Source organism: Lytechinus pictus, chromosome 15 (genome assembly GCF_037042905.1).
Source record: "Lytechinus pictus isolate F3 Inbred chromosome 15, Lp3.0, whole genome shotgun sequence".
Lineage (NCBI taxonomy): Eukaryota > Metazoa > Echinodermata > Echinoidea > Temnopleuroida > Toxopneustidae > Lytechinus > Lytechinus pictus.
Genome location: NC_087259.1, coordinates 25,877,194 through 25,891,794, shown reverse-complemented (window position 1 = coordinate 25,891,794; position 14,601 = coordinate 25,877,194). Strand labels below are relative to the sequence as shown.

Here is a 14,601-nt window from a genome sequence, read left to right as displayed (position 1 = left end):
ACTGTAACTTGTTTGACAATCAATCCTGACTTGATATTTTTTTTTAGACAAGTGCTCTCACTCACGTTGATCGTGATGTCCGTCATTAAACATTGAAATGAAATACAAATGTTTCACATCAAGCTCTAAATTCATATTAATGATTATCATATGCTAATTATTGTTAAAATATTATGATTAAATGATTTTTATGGTCATGATATTAATATTGTTCATGAAAGCAAGGTTTATATTACGTCGATCGCGTCAATTTTCTGGTTTGATTGAAGCACAGTACTGTGCTTGTGCGATCAATGGCGATGACTCCATTCATGAATTCATCGTGCATGAATTATCTCAGCACAAGCTAGGCATCATAATTACACAATCGGTTTCATTTTGGGGAGATGTAAATCAAGTAAGTAGTAGTTAAGTTAGACATTCATATTATATTGGATGGCTCAAAATGGAATACAGAGTTTGGGAAAAAATTCCACTCATCTGCGATTCATGGAATATTGGCCCTACGAAGTGGAATATTTCTGGTATTTCATGAAATAACGCCTTCCAATATAGTTATTATCATCTATCATCCCCCCCCCCCCACCAAAAAAAGAGGGGAAAATTGGTTTAACAAGTCATATCACTTATCACATTATGCCATTATCACTTCATAGGATCAATTTTGGTTGTTGACATGCGACTTGCATGTAGTTCATTATGACGTCATGGAGCGTAGTTGTGCTCTATGCTGCACATCGCATTGCTTTCATTGTTGTATGCGTTGTATATTTCATGCATTCGCTCCCTAAACTGTTGAATAAGCTCTCATATTCAATAGTTAATTTTGTACAGGAGCCTGTGGGATATTCGTCGGATTTCGGTCCTTTTTAGGGATACGCTCTGATACCGCACGGCAATTGATGCAGACCAAAATATGCGTTTTTAATGCATTGCTAGAACACTCTACATAGATGATAATACTGTTTATTTTGATGAGTGTGTGAACCAAACGAAACAGCCGGCTGACGTTTGATCTATATTTTTTTTCCGATGCACCAATTTTTGCAAAATCTGCACCGGCGCCCGATGACATCGATCCATCACCGATTTTAAAATCGATTCGACTCAGGCTTTGATTTGATACCCTTCTTTCAACAATGTCAAAAGTACTAAATAGTTTAAATAGAAAGTTCACCATAACAATAGGGTGGTTTTGATAAAAGCAGAAAAATCAGTGGAAAATATCTTTGAAGATTTGATGAAAATCCATCAAAGTATAACTGAGTTTATAAAAATGTGTGTTTTTTTAGGTGGGGAGAGGGAAGGTGAGGTTGGGGCTCCCAGGCTTTTGAAAATGTATTAAAGGGTAAACATGTTGCTGGTTGAATTTGTTTGGTTTGATTTGTTTGTTCTTAGGATGAGATGGAGGATGATGAGGAAGAAGAGGAAGAGGATCCTAAGAAACAACCGAAAGGCAAAAAAGGAAAGAAGCAAGCTGCCAAGCAAGGTAACATTGATATTAAACCATTGACTGTGATTGTACAGTGACCACCAAGCTCCAGTGGGCAAAGTGTTAATTTAGAGAGAAGTGTTATAACTATGGTGGTCGACATTGGTCGGACCCAACCAACCAAAAAATTACACGGGGGCGGCGGGCGAATTCGCCCCGGAAAGTCCAAAAAGAGCCCCGGAAAAGGGCTAAAAACATTCACACGAGGGCGACTGCAAAACTCATAATCGCCCCCGTCAACACTGTATATTTCACAGTGGCAAATTGTCCATAGACTGTGTACAACGAATAGACCGTCTCGGCTAGCGAATCGGAGACCGCTGATTGGCCAATCGCGCAGATCACGTCATGACTACGTGGTCGCCAAAATAATTCCTTCGGACTGCGTGCGAAAGTATCGATAGCGATAACAATATCCGGTCACATTGTCTACGCGGGAAATGGTCTTGGTTCGTGATCGGATCGCTCCAGTATCGATCGAAAATTATCGAGACTCGGCAATTTCATGCATATTCACGCGACGCTCCGAAACCCGGAAATCAATTGACTTTGTACACGTTGCGGTAGACTCTACAAACTCCAACGAACACGATGCTATATCAACGCTAATTCGTAAGATTTTGACCGAAAATCAAGAAGTAATCGAAATTCGCTTACCTGTTCGGTATCGGTGAGAAAATAGATCCTCCGAGAATACCTTTCATAATTCATATAAATTATAGGAAAGTGAAATTCTAGGTTGATTTTGGTACGAGGTGATAGAGTATTGCACACTTGTTTTGGTGGAATACTGTGTGGGGCTATGGAAGGCTTGCACTGCGCACGCTTACTATATTTTCATTCATAAATTGGCTCTCGGCAGTGGCTGGATGACGTCATGTAATAAGCAAAATATACACGCCCGCTAGCGTTGAACGCACCGCATGTACAGTACATCTTGTTAAAGCAGAGCCTGCAGCAGAGCAGCCCTGCACTGCTGACCAGCATCCCTTCAATGTGGCACACACACAAATGCAAAAAAGCCGCGAAATAGCTCCAGAAATTGTAGCCCTGGAAAGTGGAAAAGAGCCCTGGAAAATGAAAAAGTAGCCCTGGAAAATTTTTAAGTTTCTCCAAAAAGAGCCCTGGAAAGAAAAAAAGTAATTTTTTGGTTGGACCCAACTGGCCCAGAAGATTTTAGACCACCACTCCTCATGATAAACACTGCTTCTAACTGCCATTAATTTAAAATGAAAAGCGTTTCATATATGACTCCTTGCAAAGAAGAATTGTTCTTGCGTTAATTAATCTTTTGGATAAATATACTCTATTCAAAGGAAGCCCCTTTTTTATTTTTAATATGAATGATAATTGATTTTTCTGTTTTCAGCTTTGTTTCTTGCAAATATAAAGGTAAGCTCTATCCATCTTTTATGAGGTACCTTTGGACCATCCAACCATTTTAAAATTGATAAGTGTGATTATATTCTTACAGCTGCTTTTGCTCTATTGGATGAAATGGAGAATGATGAGGACAATGATGATGTCAATGATGAGGAGAATTTAGTTCCACCAAAGAAAGAAGATCCACCGCCAAAGGTAATATTGACATCATAATTTCTTTAGTGCAAGAAATGATACAATGGGGATGGTCAATTCCAGCGTAACGGACATGACGTTCAGACAAATTTTTGTAATTCAAAGGTTTATACAGTAGAATTAGCAGTCTTTTGATAATTGTTACTAAGCTTATCAGACACATTTAAGTATCAGTTACATACACATAAAATTTCAAATCGTTTCTTTGAATAGTTGCGGAGAAATTGCACTCTTTGTGAGCGTAACGGACATGACACGAAACGGACGAAGCATTTTTACCTCCTATTGCTTATCAAAATTCCTGTGAATTCTTAGATTGGATGCACCTGACGTTGGTGTTAATTTAACCTTAAGATCATGCTCTATCCATAAAATGGTGTTTAACAACAGTTTTGCAGTGCATTCTGTATTCATAGCTCAAAATGTAGCGTAACGGACATGACACACGAAGTGTAACGGACATGACAGTTTCGTCCACTTTTTGTAAGCATATATAATTATTTTATTACAAGATATGGCACAAGTCTAATTGTTTACATGTTAAGGCTAGAGGTTAGAGACACACATCATAACTGGTAATCTGTAATATCTCTTATTATTTTGCAATTTGAGAGGGGGGCTTTTCGTACAATATTTATAAAACAAAAAATATTTAGAAAAATTTCTTTTACACCAGTTAACAACAGTTAATGAGTATTTTCCGGTTACTACCATCCGCCACACCTAATTAAAGGAGAAAAAGTTGATAGTAAAGATTATTTTTTATTCATGGCTTACTATTTGATAATATACACTAGCGTAATGGACATGACACCCTTACGAAGTGAACTTCATCAGCACTTCTTAGTTTCAAAATGAAAGAAATATGAATAATGAATGTAATTATGTAACAGCAAAGTACCTTTACTGACATTCTTAAGAAAAATATGTAGATATTATTGGCAGGTATCATTAATTTAATAGCTATAGCCTACATTATAATTTTATATAGAATACAATGTTTATCGTACCACTACGGCACACTGAGAAGACCAAATCTCATTTTTTGTGAGAAGAAAACAAAATGTACCAGACCTGTATAAATCCAAGATGAACATATTATGAAATGTATTTTATGATAAAGAATATGTACTAGTATTAATGTCAGTTTTAAGATTAAAAAAAATGATATTAAAAAGTATTTTAAATTTAATAGCAGTACCTGGAAACCAGTCTTTCATTATCGATTATGTACATGTATGAGTTGAAAGGTAATCGGAATGTTTGTAAATCGCTTCTGAGATTTTTTTTTCATTCAAAATAAATATCATCCTGAGTATAATCATCCTTTCATCAAATCTTGAATGTTCTAAATCTTACGATCTTGCTTGCTGACAAATGTGGCTGTATCTAATTTAGTTGCATTGTCCACGCTGCTTGTGTACAAATTAAGATACATCATTCAAATCGTGATTATGGCTGACCAAAATACTATGATGACATAATTTATTGATCGCGCCACATTCCTTCCACAGCCCCTTTGCTTTGTGATATTGCAAAGAAGTGCCACTGTAGATTCATGGATTCATAGAGCTACATCATGTAACACAGATATCTGAATCAATACAAACTTGTTTTTAAAAGTGAGCCCGTGCCATCACTGAAGAAGTAGAGGTTGGTGAAAGTCAGATACTTTGAAGCAATATCATCAATGATCTCATGAATTCACAAGTTGGAGTTTTATCATGCTCCAAATTGTCAGTGCAAACACCTAAGATAATCAATTGTATTGTTCAAACACAAATGATGCAGATTGTGATCTGAGTATGTTGCCAGATCTAGCTGCATCTTATCCTAATATTATGTGGCATACTGGTAATTCTCAGAAAAATCTACCAGAACAAGAGCTGAACTTTCATCATTCACCAACTTCTAAAAATAGCTTGAATGACATGCAGATTCTAGGAGTAATTACATCCAGCAATCCTCAAGCAATTGAGACTGACCTCAGTCTGTGACTCTGAGCCTAATTATTTTGTTTTTGTGAATGCTGCCTTTTGTCATATGTAAGGCGTCATGTCCGTTACACGAATTGTCATGTCCGTTACGCCATTTTTATGAAAATGAGAAGTGGTAAGGGAAAATGATTGCTACACATGGTAGGGGTTTTAATTCTAACATAGAATCTGAATCTGCAGTACCTTTAGACAAATTTCCTGTAAGCTGTGAAAACTTTAAGTGAAAAACGTAACGGACATGACACTGATAATGGTAAAGAAATCACACAAATCTGAAGACAGATTTCTCTAAAATTGATGAATGGCATAAAATTTAACGATGATTTTCTGTTGATTTAAACATTAATCAACTATTTAAAAGTTAAAAGAGACCTCTGGGACCTTCTTTGCTTTTAGTAGAGACAGGAAAGATGAATTGTTTAAAAATAGCCACATTTTTTAGATTTTGCAATTTACTATTCTATTTTTTTTATGATGGAAAAAACTACAAAATTTTATCAATATTGTGATTTTTCTAATGGAAATAGAGACTTTATAGATTACTTTTTAAGAAAATTTGACTGCTTAAGTGAAATCTGAAACTTCATTTTTTCTCTAAAGTGAACCTTTTCCATGGAATTGCCCGGATACAAAATGCAAATTTTGTTCAGTAAAACAATGTTTAGAGATTGAACAGATGTCTTTGAATCTGTGGTGTTACTTATTGCATTTTCTGCTTCCAACCGTGTTGAAACCGGTTTGAAATTCAAAATAAGTGAAGTAATAATAATAATAATATGGATCATTTAGAATAAGTGAAGTAATGATAATACGGATCATTTATACAACGCAGCTAATATATACAATATACCCTGTTTTAATGAGAGACTAAGGGATCCAAACAGCATCTATCTGTTGTCCGTCTGTCATCGATTACTCTCAAGTAAAGGTGTTACCTGCAAGACCAATAACTATACATCAGTTACTTGGATAATCACCAAACTTGGGTCATAGTTGTACTTAGGGTTTTTTTATTATGCTTTTAGAGGTCACTTGGTAAGGTCAAAGGTCATTGACAAATCATTCATTTCAGCTTTGTGATTTTTTTTCTTGTAGGATGAACCAGAAGAGGAAGCAGCTCCAAAGAATGAAAAGAAAGAAAAGAAAAAGAAGAAGAAAGGTAAAATATAATGTGCTGTAAAGAATAAACATAGAGAAAGGAGGGGGATGCAAAAGGAAGGGTTTCTATAAAAGTACCAATTACAAAAGAGAAGAAAGAGTAGAAAGGGGGGATACAGAGAAGGAGAAATATTTTTTATTCAACTCTCTATTCATCATTTATGTATTTGATTGCCAATATTCACATCAATTTTATTATTTTATGATGTATCAGTGTACCAAGAAATATATTTTTATTATTACCCTGAACTGTGCCTCTTGACAAATACAAGAGTAGTTTTTTATTTAAAGGCGAAGAAGCTCTGTATTTGGCAAAAGAAAGGTTATTCAATTCATTAATGTACTCAAGCGTTCATGATGTACATGTATGATTGTTTATTATGAAATATACATTTTATCAGATAAGTTTGCCTTCCTGAATGAAGTGCCAGATGAGGTGGAGGAGGTGAAGGAAGAAAAGAAGGAGGAGATTAAACCAGTCAAACAAGATGAGGAGGATGATGATGTCTCAAAGGAAGAAGAACCTCAGTTCTCATATCTCGATGGTATGTTTCCTTCAAAGCTTTGTTCAATTTCATTTCAAGTCAAGGTTAACTAAAATCATGTGTCACATCCAGTTAGCTGAATTTGTCAGGTTTGCAAACAATAGATTCGTTGCAAATTTCAAACATTGTAAATTGGTTGATTCTTAAGCATGATGGTACTTGGGCGAGATCTGTTTCCCCCTTACTGTCATGGATGGGGTGGTGGTGGGGCGGGGGGGGGGGGCAAGGAACCTGTCCTTGATGTTTCACACGCTACGTCTGCAATGCCTAAGCAGTTGGTTTGCTTCTTTTGTTATGTGCAATGATTCATGGATCCAAGTTCACACAGTCAGATTAATGAAATACACTTACTGCTTGCATTCAGTGTAGTTGGCGTAATAAAAATTGTAACACACGCACAAACACAACTCCAAAGAGAAAGGAGAGAGAGAGAGAGACGTGATAGGACTGTTAAGTATTGCCTGCTTATTATCAGAAGAAAAATGCAATTTATAATCAGTCCAAAAACTAAATCACAAATGTCTGTGCACATCCAATCAAAGCTATCTATTTGATTAGGATCTTTGAGTGAGATGTATGAACAATTATAATCTTTGTTACTGTTTTAACTGTTTTCTTTTCAGGTAATGATGTAGCTCCTAAAGTTGAAGAAGAGGAAGAGAAAGAAACCAAGAAGATGAGTCGAAAAGAGATGAAGAAAATGAAGAAAAGGGTTTGTAGAAAAACAATCCTCCGATCTATTGGAAAAACACTCACTCGTTTGCAATAAATGTTGGATAGACCTGTCCCTGGAAGAAATGAATATTGCAAAAAGAAAATTCAAAGTTTAACCATCATCTCTCTTGTGAAATATTCTTCTGTAATGGTATGTTTTGTAGTTGCAAAAAAAATCGATGTTTGTCAAGAATTCTTGAATTTTTTTTAAAATCCCAGTGCAAGAAGGATGACTGAGCTCTTTCATTAGCTGCTCCTCTTTCATAAATCTGTACGGTTGTGAGAAGGCTTTTGGTTTAAAGATGTATGATGATTATGATAGATTTGAGTCTCAGTTTTGTGCTTGGCTCTCAGCGAGCAATGTGCCATTTTGTAGCCATTTTATCTACCTTTTTGCAGTCGTTTTGTTGCCCTTTTGAAAACAGCTAGAAAAAAGCGAATGTTGTCACCTAAGGCTTCTCCATACAGCTACAAAACGTCTGCAAAACAACGATTTTCCTTCAATTTTGCTCAGCTCTGCACTCTGGCCGAATGTGTTGATTTTATGTTGAAGCAATTGAAATTGCAAATTACCATGGAATGGCAGAAAGAGCTGCAGTTTAATGCTCCCAAATTACCCTTGCATATCATTGGTATAGCTGTCAACATGCTTCACAGAAAATGTGCATACATTATGAATGGACACTGCTGAATCTGATGACCTGGGCCCATTTCATACAGACTTGTTATAATAAAAAAAACCGAACAGGTTTATGATTAGCCAATCATATTGAATGATTTCAGTAGCTTTAAACTGCTATTGCAAATTAGTTTATTATAACAGTTTTTAAGAAACATGTCCCTGGATAACAATTTCCATTCTTTCTTTCTTCAGGAACAAATGAAAAAACAGATGATGGAAGATGGAGAACTCTCAAACTTTTCTTTGTCTCAACAAGAAACAAACGTCAAGGGAGCTGCTCTAGAGAATGCTACAGATGTCAAGGTAGTTACATAAAGTTTTTAATGATGATAATAATCCGCTATTATATAGCGCTTAATACATCAGAGCGACGTCTCTAATCGCTTTACAGATATGTTATTACCCTGGTCATTGGATTCTGGCATGCCTGCATACAATGTATGCACTTCTCCACTCCCTAGGGAGCATTCCAACAAGAGTTCAAAGTCTCAATTGCTAGGCATGCTGCTGGAAGCGCCGTGGTGTAGCAGTTCTGACTCTCGCCTTGTAATCAGAGGGTCGTGTGTTCGAATTCCACCATGGCCTAGCGTCCTTTGGCAAGGCGTCAATCCACAATTTGCCACTCTCCACCCAGGTGTTAAATGGGTACCCGGTAGGATGCGAATCGTCCCGATTTACAACTTTCAAAAAGGCCAAAAATCGGGACGTCCCGATTTTTCAAATTTCATGTGAGAAAAAAAATATATTGAAAATTTAACCGAAAGAGGGTGTCATCATATTACCGGCGTATTTTTTTCATGCTATGCTACGTACTGCAATTCACACAGTGCGTGTACAGTATGCACTCTGCAGTTTAGCGTTCAGCAGTGCGTAATAGGTAATACATGTAATATGGTTTGCTGAACCGCAGTACGAAAAAAAGTGACTTGGCCGTCGCGCACGGAACATGTGTTATTGTGTTTTTGTCAAGGCTTTTCGATATCCTGGCGAATCAATGCGAGCGACAAGTTCCAAATGCACGCACATCTAAAAGCGCAAAGCAGCGGCACAAATCACGATATATAGCGACGGGTAAATACGTCTGTAAGGATGATGACGTCATCCAAGATGGCAACTTACGTTGACCAACGAAAGGATCGAAGATGACAATGTTTCGATCATCATTTGAAAGGAATTAGCGGTAACTGCGGTCTAAGGTACAATATTTCTGAATTTTATACATTTTTTCGAGAATATGAATGTAATTTCTTTTTCATAATGTGACATTTTATGTACAAAAAAACGATCGGAAAATCGGGTTTCCGCTGAATGTTAGATCTAACATTACTGCTAATATGTTGTCTGTTCATACGGGCCTCCAAGCTCTTCAGTCTATGTATTGGTGAGTGGAGCCAACGCAGTTCAGCGGAACAACCAAAATACAGAGACTGAAGCTTTTGGTCTAAGACATTACATGCTACGCCGCTTCTTACAGTGTAAGTGTGCTCAAGAATGCAATAAAGCACTCCATCAGAAGGAAGGTGCTTCAAGTTCCACAGAATAATATTTAAGTTCAGTTGAAAGGTAGGTATATGAATAGTGTAAATAGTGCAAAATGTTGGGTGACATCAAAATTAAGAGACTTGCTGTTGTATTAATTTACAAATAAATTACAAATAAATACAAATAAATTACAAATGATAAAAATGTACAAGCCCACTTTGATTACACCACAGTGTATTTCAAAAGATTTTGCAACCTTCAATACATTCATTTCAAGTATGAAAATTGTGTTCCCTTGACCTTTAAAGTTGCTAAAATCCAACAGCTTCACGGGGCGCTGCCCCCTGAATCCCCGCAAGGGGCGCTGCCCCTGGACGCCGCCGGGGGACTAGGCGGCCCCCTGGACCCCCGGCCGGTGGTTGTCCAGATTTGGGTTCCAAATGTTGGCAGGTATGGTAGTATGCCTAACAATTGAGTCTTGGAACTCTTGTTGGAATGCTCCCCAGGGAGTGGAGAAGGTGCATACATTGTATGCGGGCATGCAAGGATCTGATGACCGGGGTAATAATATATCTGTAAAGCGCTTAGCGATGTGCTATATAAATGCGGAATATTATTATAACATAGGCTTTTGCATCCTACCGGGTACCCATTTAACACCTGGGTGGAGAGTGGCAAAGTGTGGATTGACGCCTTGCCAAAGGACGCTAGGCCATGGTGGGATCGAACACACGACCCTCTGATTACAAGGCGAGAGTCAGAATCGCTACACCACAACGCTTCTACAAGTTTAGCAATTGATTGTAGGACAACTTTTTATAGTTGATTGCATTGACCACAATGAACAATCAATCAGTAAAAATCATGCATACAATCTTTCGAGGAAGTCATACATATAATCTTTACTGGAAATCATTGCACTCAATCTTTCGTGACTGAAAATCGTGCATACAATATTGTGAAAATCATGCATATGATCCTTTTTTTATTTTGTGCTTATAATTTGTAATATGTTCATGTTTAATAGCAGCTAGGGGATTTATTTGCCTAACAATGTGTTGCTGGGGTGGTTGTACCGTGTTGATGAAAATTTTATTAAAAAACACTTTTTCATGCCTCTGCCTGCAGTTGGTGGTTTCCAGAGGATTTATGCTCTCCAGGATATCTGTTGGTCCATCCGTACTTTTTTAGTTCTCATGATTACAAAAGATCTGTTCGATGGATCAAATTCAATTTTGTAATGGATTTTAGAGGGACAGTGGTCTGAGTAAATTTCTTGGTTGCAAGGTCAAAGTTCGCAGAGGTCATTACATACCCCAAAATATTTGTTCTGCAGCTCAGATTTTTTTAGAGTCAAATCAATGTTAACCAATATCTTTGATGAGTGAGGAAAAATATCAGCCATCTGCACTTTGGCGTCCAGATAAATTTGAATCTTTTTTGTTAAGTTTTCTGATTTGGTGTTTTCCTTCAAACAGGTTGAGAAGTTTTCAATTTCTGCTGCTGGTAAAGAACTCTTCGTGAATGCTTCGCTCACTATTGCTCAGGGTCGACGCTATGGTCTAGTAGGACCCAATGGGTGAGTCTCTTCATCATGATGAAAAATGACTTCCCCCATCGTTGTCCCATTGAAATGTTTTATTTAAAAAGGATACCTTGTACACCTATCTTACAAATTTAGTAATTGGGTATCATAAAGTTTACCTACAAAGATTTATCCCAAAATTCTCAGCCCAATGTATACAATGTAGCTTAGGTGTTCTTTTATATCAAAATATATGTATCAAAATAGATATTTTTATTATAATCAGGCACCCAATCAAAATAAAAATTTCCTGTAAAATCCTTTAGATGCATCCACTAAAACAGGTTTTATTTCATTCCATCTTCATCATTGGAGTTTTTGGCACATACATGTACATAATCTATCATCTAGAGGTTATAATTTGTGTGTTCTATGAGTTGTAAATGAAAACAAGAGTGGAAAAAAAATCAAATTAAATTCAAATCAAATATAATCGACAAATGAATTGGAATAGTTACAGATGCCTTTGGGGAAATTTACCAAAGTTACAGACAGACCTGAGTTTCAACAGCAGAATTTTTCAAACAAAACATGCAGCCATACTATGAACTAAACATTCAAATTCTCTTTTTGATCCCTCTTCTTGTATTTTAGAATGGGAAAGACAACGCTCCTTTCACATATAGCAGGGAGAAAGTTAGCTATACCACCCAATATAGATGTGCTCTTATGTGAACAGGGTAAGTTTACATTCATGATAAGAAAAAAAAACCAAGGCAAGATGAAAGATGAAGTTTAAATTAATTGGATTATTTATGTTGTTAAATTGAATTAAAAATATATTCACAAAACTCATTCATGCAACGGTTCATACTAGTGTCTTTAATAACTTGAGATTTGTCTGAAGCCACTCTGCTGCACATTTCAGCATTAGACAATATACACTCGGCAAAAAAAGTTCTTGGACACTTATAAAAGTTAAAATATTCCATATAGATATTTGATTAAAGGTAAATTATTGTATGTCATCATGACCAGACAATATTCCTCTTCCAGTATGACATGACATTTTCATGTGAACAGTCATGCATGGGTGGTTATATGCTTTAAACAATAGCAATGTCAGTAACAGGAAATTGCAAGAAATGGAACAGTCAGTGCATGGCTGGTTACAGGCATTAAACAATAGCAATGTCAGTAACAGGAAATTGCAAGAAAATGATCAATCATTCTTTCAGTTGTGAAAGTTTATGTGGCATAAGTATCCATTAAACGATAAAAGCAAACTTAAAGTCAAATACCACTCTAAAAGAGAAGAGAAAATGATCCACCTTGGACGCATCACTCGGGGCATCACTATTCCACTGGAATTTTAAGTCAAACTTAGTCGATGAATTTCAGATCCGATAGTTGGTGCAGTGACAAATCGCCTTCTCAACGCAAGCATCCTTATCCTCCTATCTTCTGCAGGGGTGGTGGCCCTAGGTCGACCACTCCTAGGGCGGTCTCTAACTTCATCAGTAGCCAAATACCGCTGGTTCAAATTTGAAATTGTTGTTGGTGAAACTTGGAAATATCGAGCCACTCGTCTAAATGACTGCCCAGAATGCATTCTTATTGCTCTTGCACGCTCTTCGTTGGAAAGCTTCATCTTGAAAGTGAGTGTCCAAATGATCCATCTCATTATGCATCTCATGATGCATCCCTAAGCATTTAATTCAAATGATAACCACCTATTGAAATTGTTGAATGTATGCCTACAGGATGGCCATGATCATTAGCATTTGAATGGTCCATTTCTTGCATTTTTTTTTTACTGACATTGCTATTGTTTAAAGCATTTAACCAACCATGCATGACTGTTCACATGAAAATGTCATGTCATACTGGAAGAGGAATATTGTCTGGTCATGTTAACATACAATAATTTGCCTTTAATCAAATATCTATATGGAATATTTTAACTTTTATAAGTGTCCAAGAACTTTTTTTGCCGAGTGTATATAATTATCATCTATATAGAGCGTTTTAGCCATTCATCAAAATTGCGTATTTTGGCCTGCATCAGTTGCCTGTGCAGTATCAGAGCATATCCCTAAAATGACCGAAATCCGACGAATATCCCATAGGCTTCTGTATAAAAGTTGCCATTGAATGTGAGACCGTATTTAAGTCCAGTGCGCATGGGCGAATGCATGAAATATACCACATGTAAAACAATAAAAGCAATGAGATGCGCAGCATAGAACACAATTACGCTCAATGACGTCATAATGAACTACATGTAAGTCGCACATCAACGACCAAATTTGATCCAGTGAGTGATGATGCCCTGATGTGATAAGTGATATGACTTGTTCAATCAAAATTCTCCCTCCTTTTTTTGGGGGGGGGTGGGATAGATGATAATACTTATATTGGATGGCTTTATTTCATGGAATACCAGTAATATTCCACTCATCTTCGATTCGTGGAATATTTGCCCAAACTCTTGGAATATTTCTGGTATTTAATTTGAGCCATCCAATATCATATAATTATTGCATGATATGGTTTGGCCCAATGCACTCAGAATCATGCATTAATCACACAGTAATGAAGCCACTTGATGGGATAGCACTGTTTTCTTGAAATAGTATTTTGTAATAATAATAATAATAACTAGATTTTAATTCGTCATGCGGACGAATTAGGTGGTCTGTCGTATAGATAGATAAACAGGAAAAAAATATTTAAACAGATATTAGATTGAAAAATAGATAGACAAACAGATTTACATAATCAAACAGATACATACAAGAAAGATAATTATATTAGATGGATGGAGTGATGGATGGAGAGATAAATTATAGGTGGTTATATTAATAAAACATAGACATATATAGATAGATATAGAGAGACAGACATATAGATAGAGAGACAGACATATAGATAGATAGAGAGACAGACTTATAGATAGAGAGATAGATTGATAGATATATAGATATATAGATAGATAGAGAGATGATTGGTGGTTATATTAATAAAACATATATAAACATATAGATAGAAAGAGAGACAGACAGATAGATAGATAGACAGATAGATAGACAGACATATATATAGATAGAGAGACAGACATATCATGAAGCTATTACGAGCTATCTCGTAATAGCTTCATGCTGCGTGGTCCTATCGCGTTATGTAAGCGGGCTCTAACTTTCGCCTGGCGGCTCGCCAATTGATGTTAGATATCGTTCCTTCGCCCGAAGGAAGCGATAACAAAGGATTAAGAGAGAAATTGGAAGATGGTTCTCCTTCTCGTGATAGCTTCATGGATAGATAGACAGACATATAGATAGACAAACATATAGATAGACAGAGAGACAGAAATATAGATAGATAGAGAGACAGACATATAGATAGATATATAGATAGATAGATAGATA

At 36.4% G+C, this 14,601-nt stretch overlaps 1 protein-coding gene across 1 annotated transcript in view; it reads left to right on the top strand.

Moving 5' to 3' along the window:
• LOC129277990 (ATP-binding cassette sub-family F member 1-like) overlaps positions 1-14,601 on the top strand; it is a 49,803-nt gene that overhangs the window by 12,065 nt on the left and 23,137 nt on the right. Inside the window, exons 5-12 of the mRNA XM_064110191.1 lie at positions 1,399-1,489; positions 2,967-3,070; positions 6,163-6,226; positions 6,627-6,770; positions 7,394-7,482; positions 8,359-8,469; positions 11,127-11,227; positions 11,828-11,913. Of these exons, the coding sequence (XP_063966261.1) occupies positions 1,399-1,489; positions 2,967-3,070; positions 6,163-6,226; positions 6,627-6,770; positions 7,394-7,482; positions 8,359-8,469; positions 11,127-11,227; positions 11,828-11,913 (790 nt within the window). The remainder of the gene's footprint in view (positions 1-1,398; positions 1,490-2,966; positions 3,071-6,162; positions 6,227-6,626; positions 6,771-7,393; positions 7,483-8,358; positions 8,470-11,126; positions 11,228-11,827; positions 11,914-14,601) is intronic.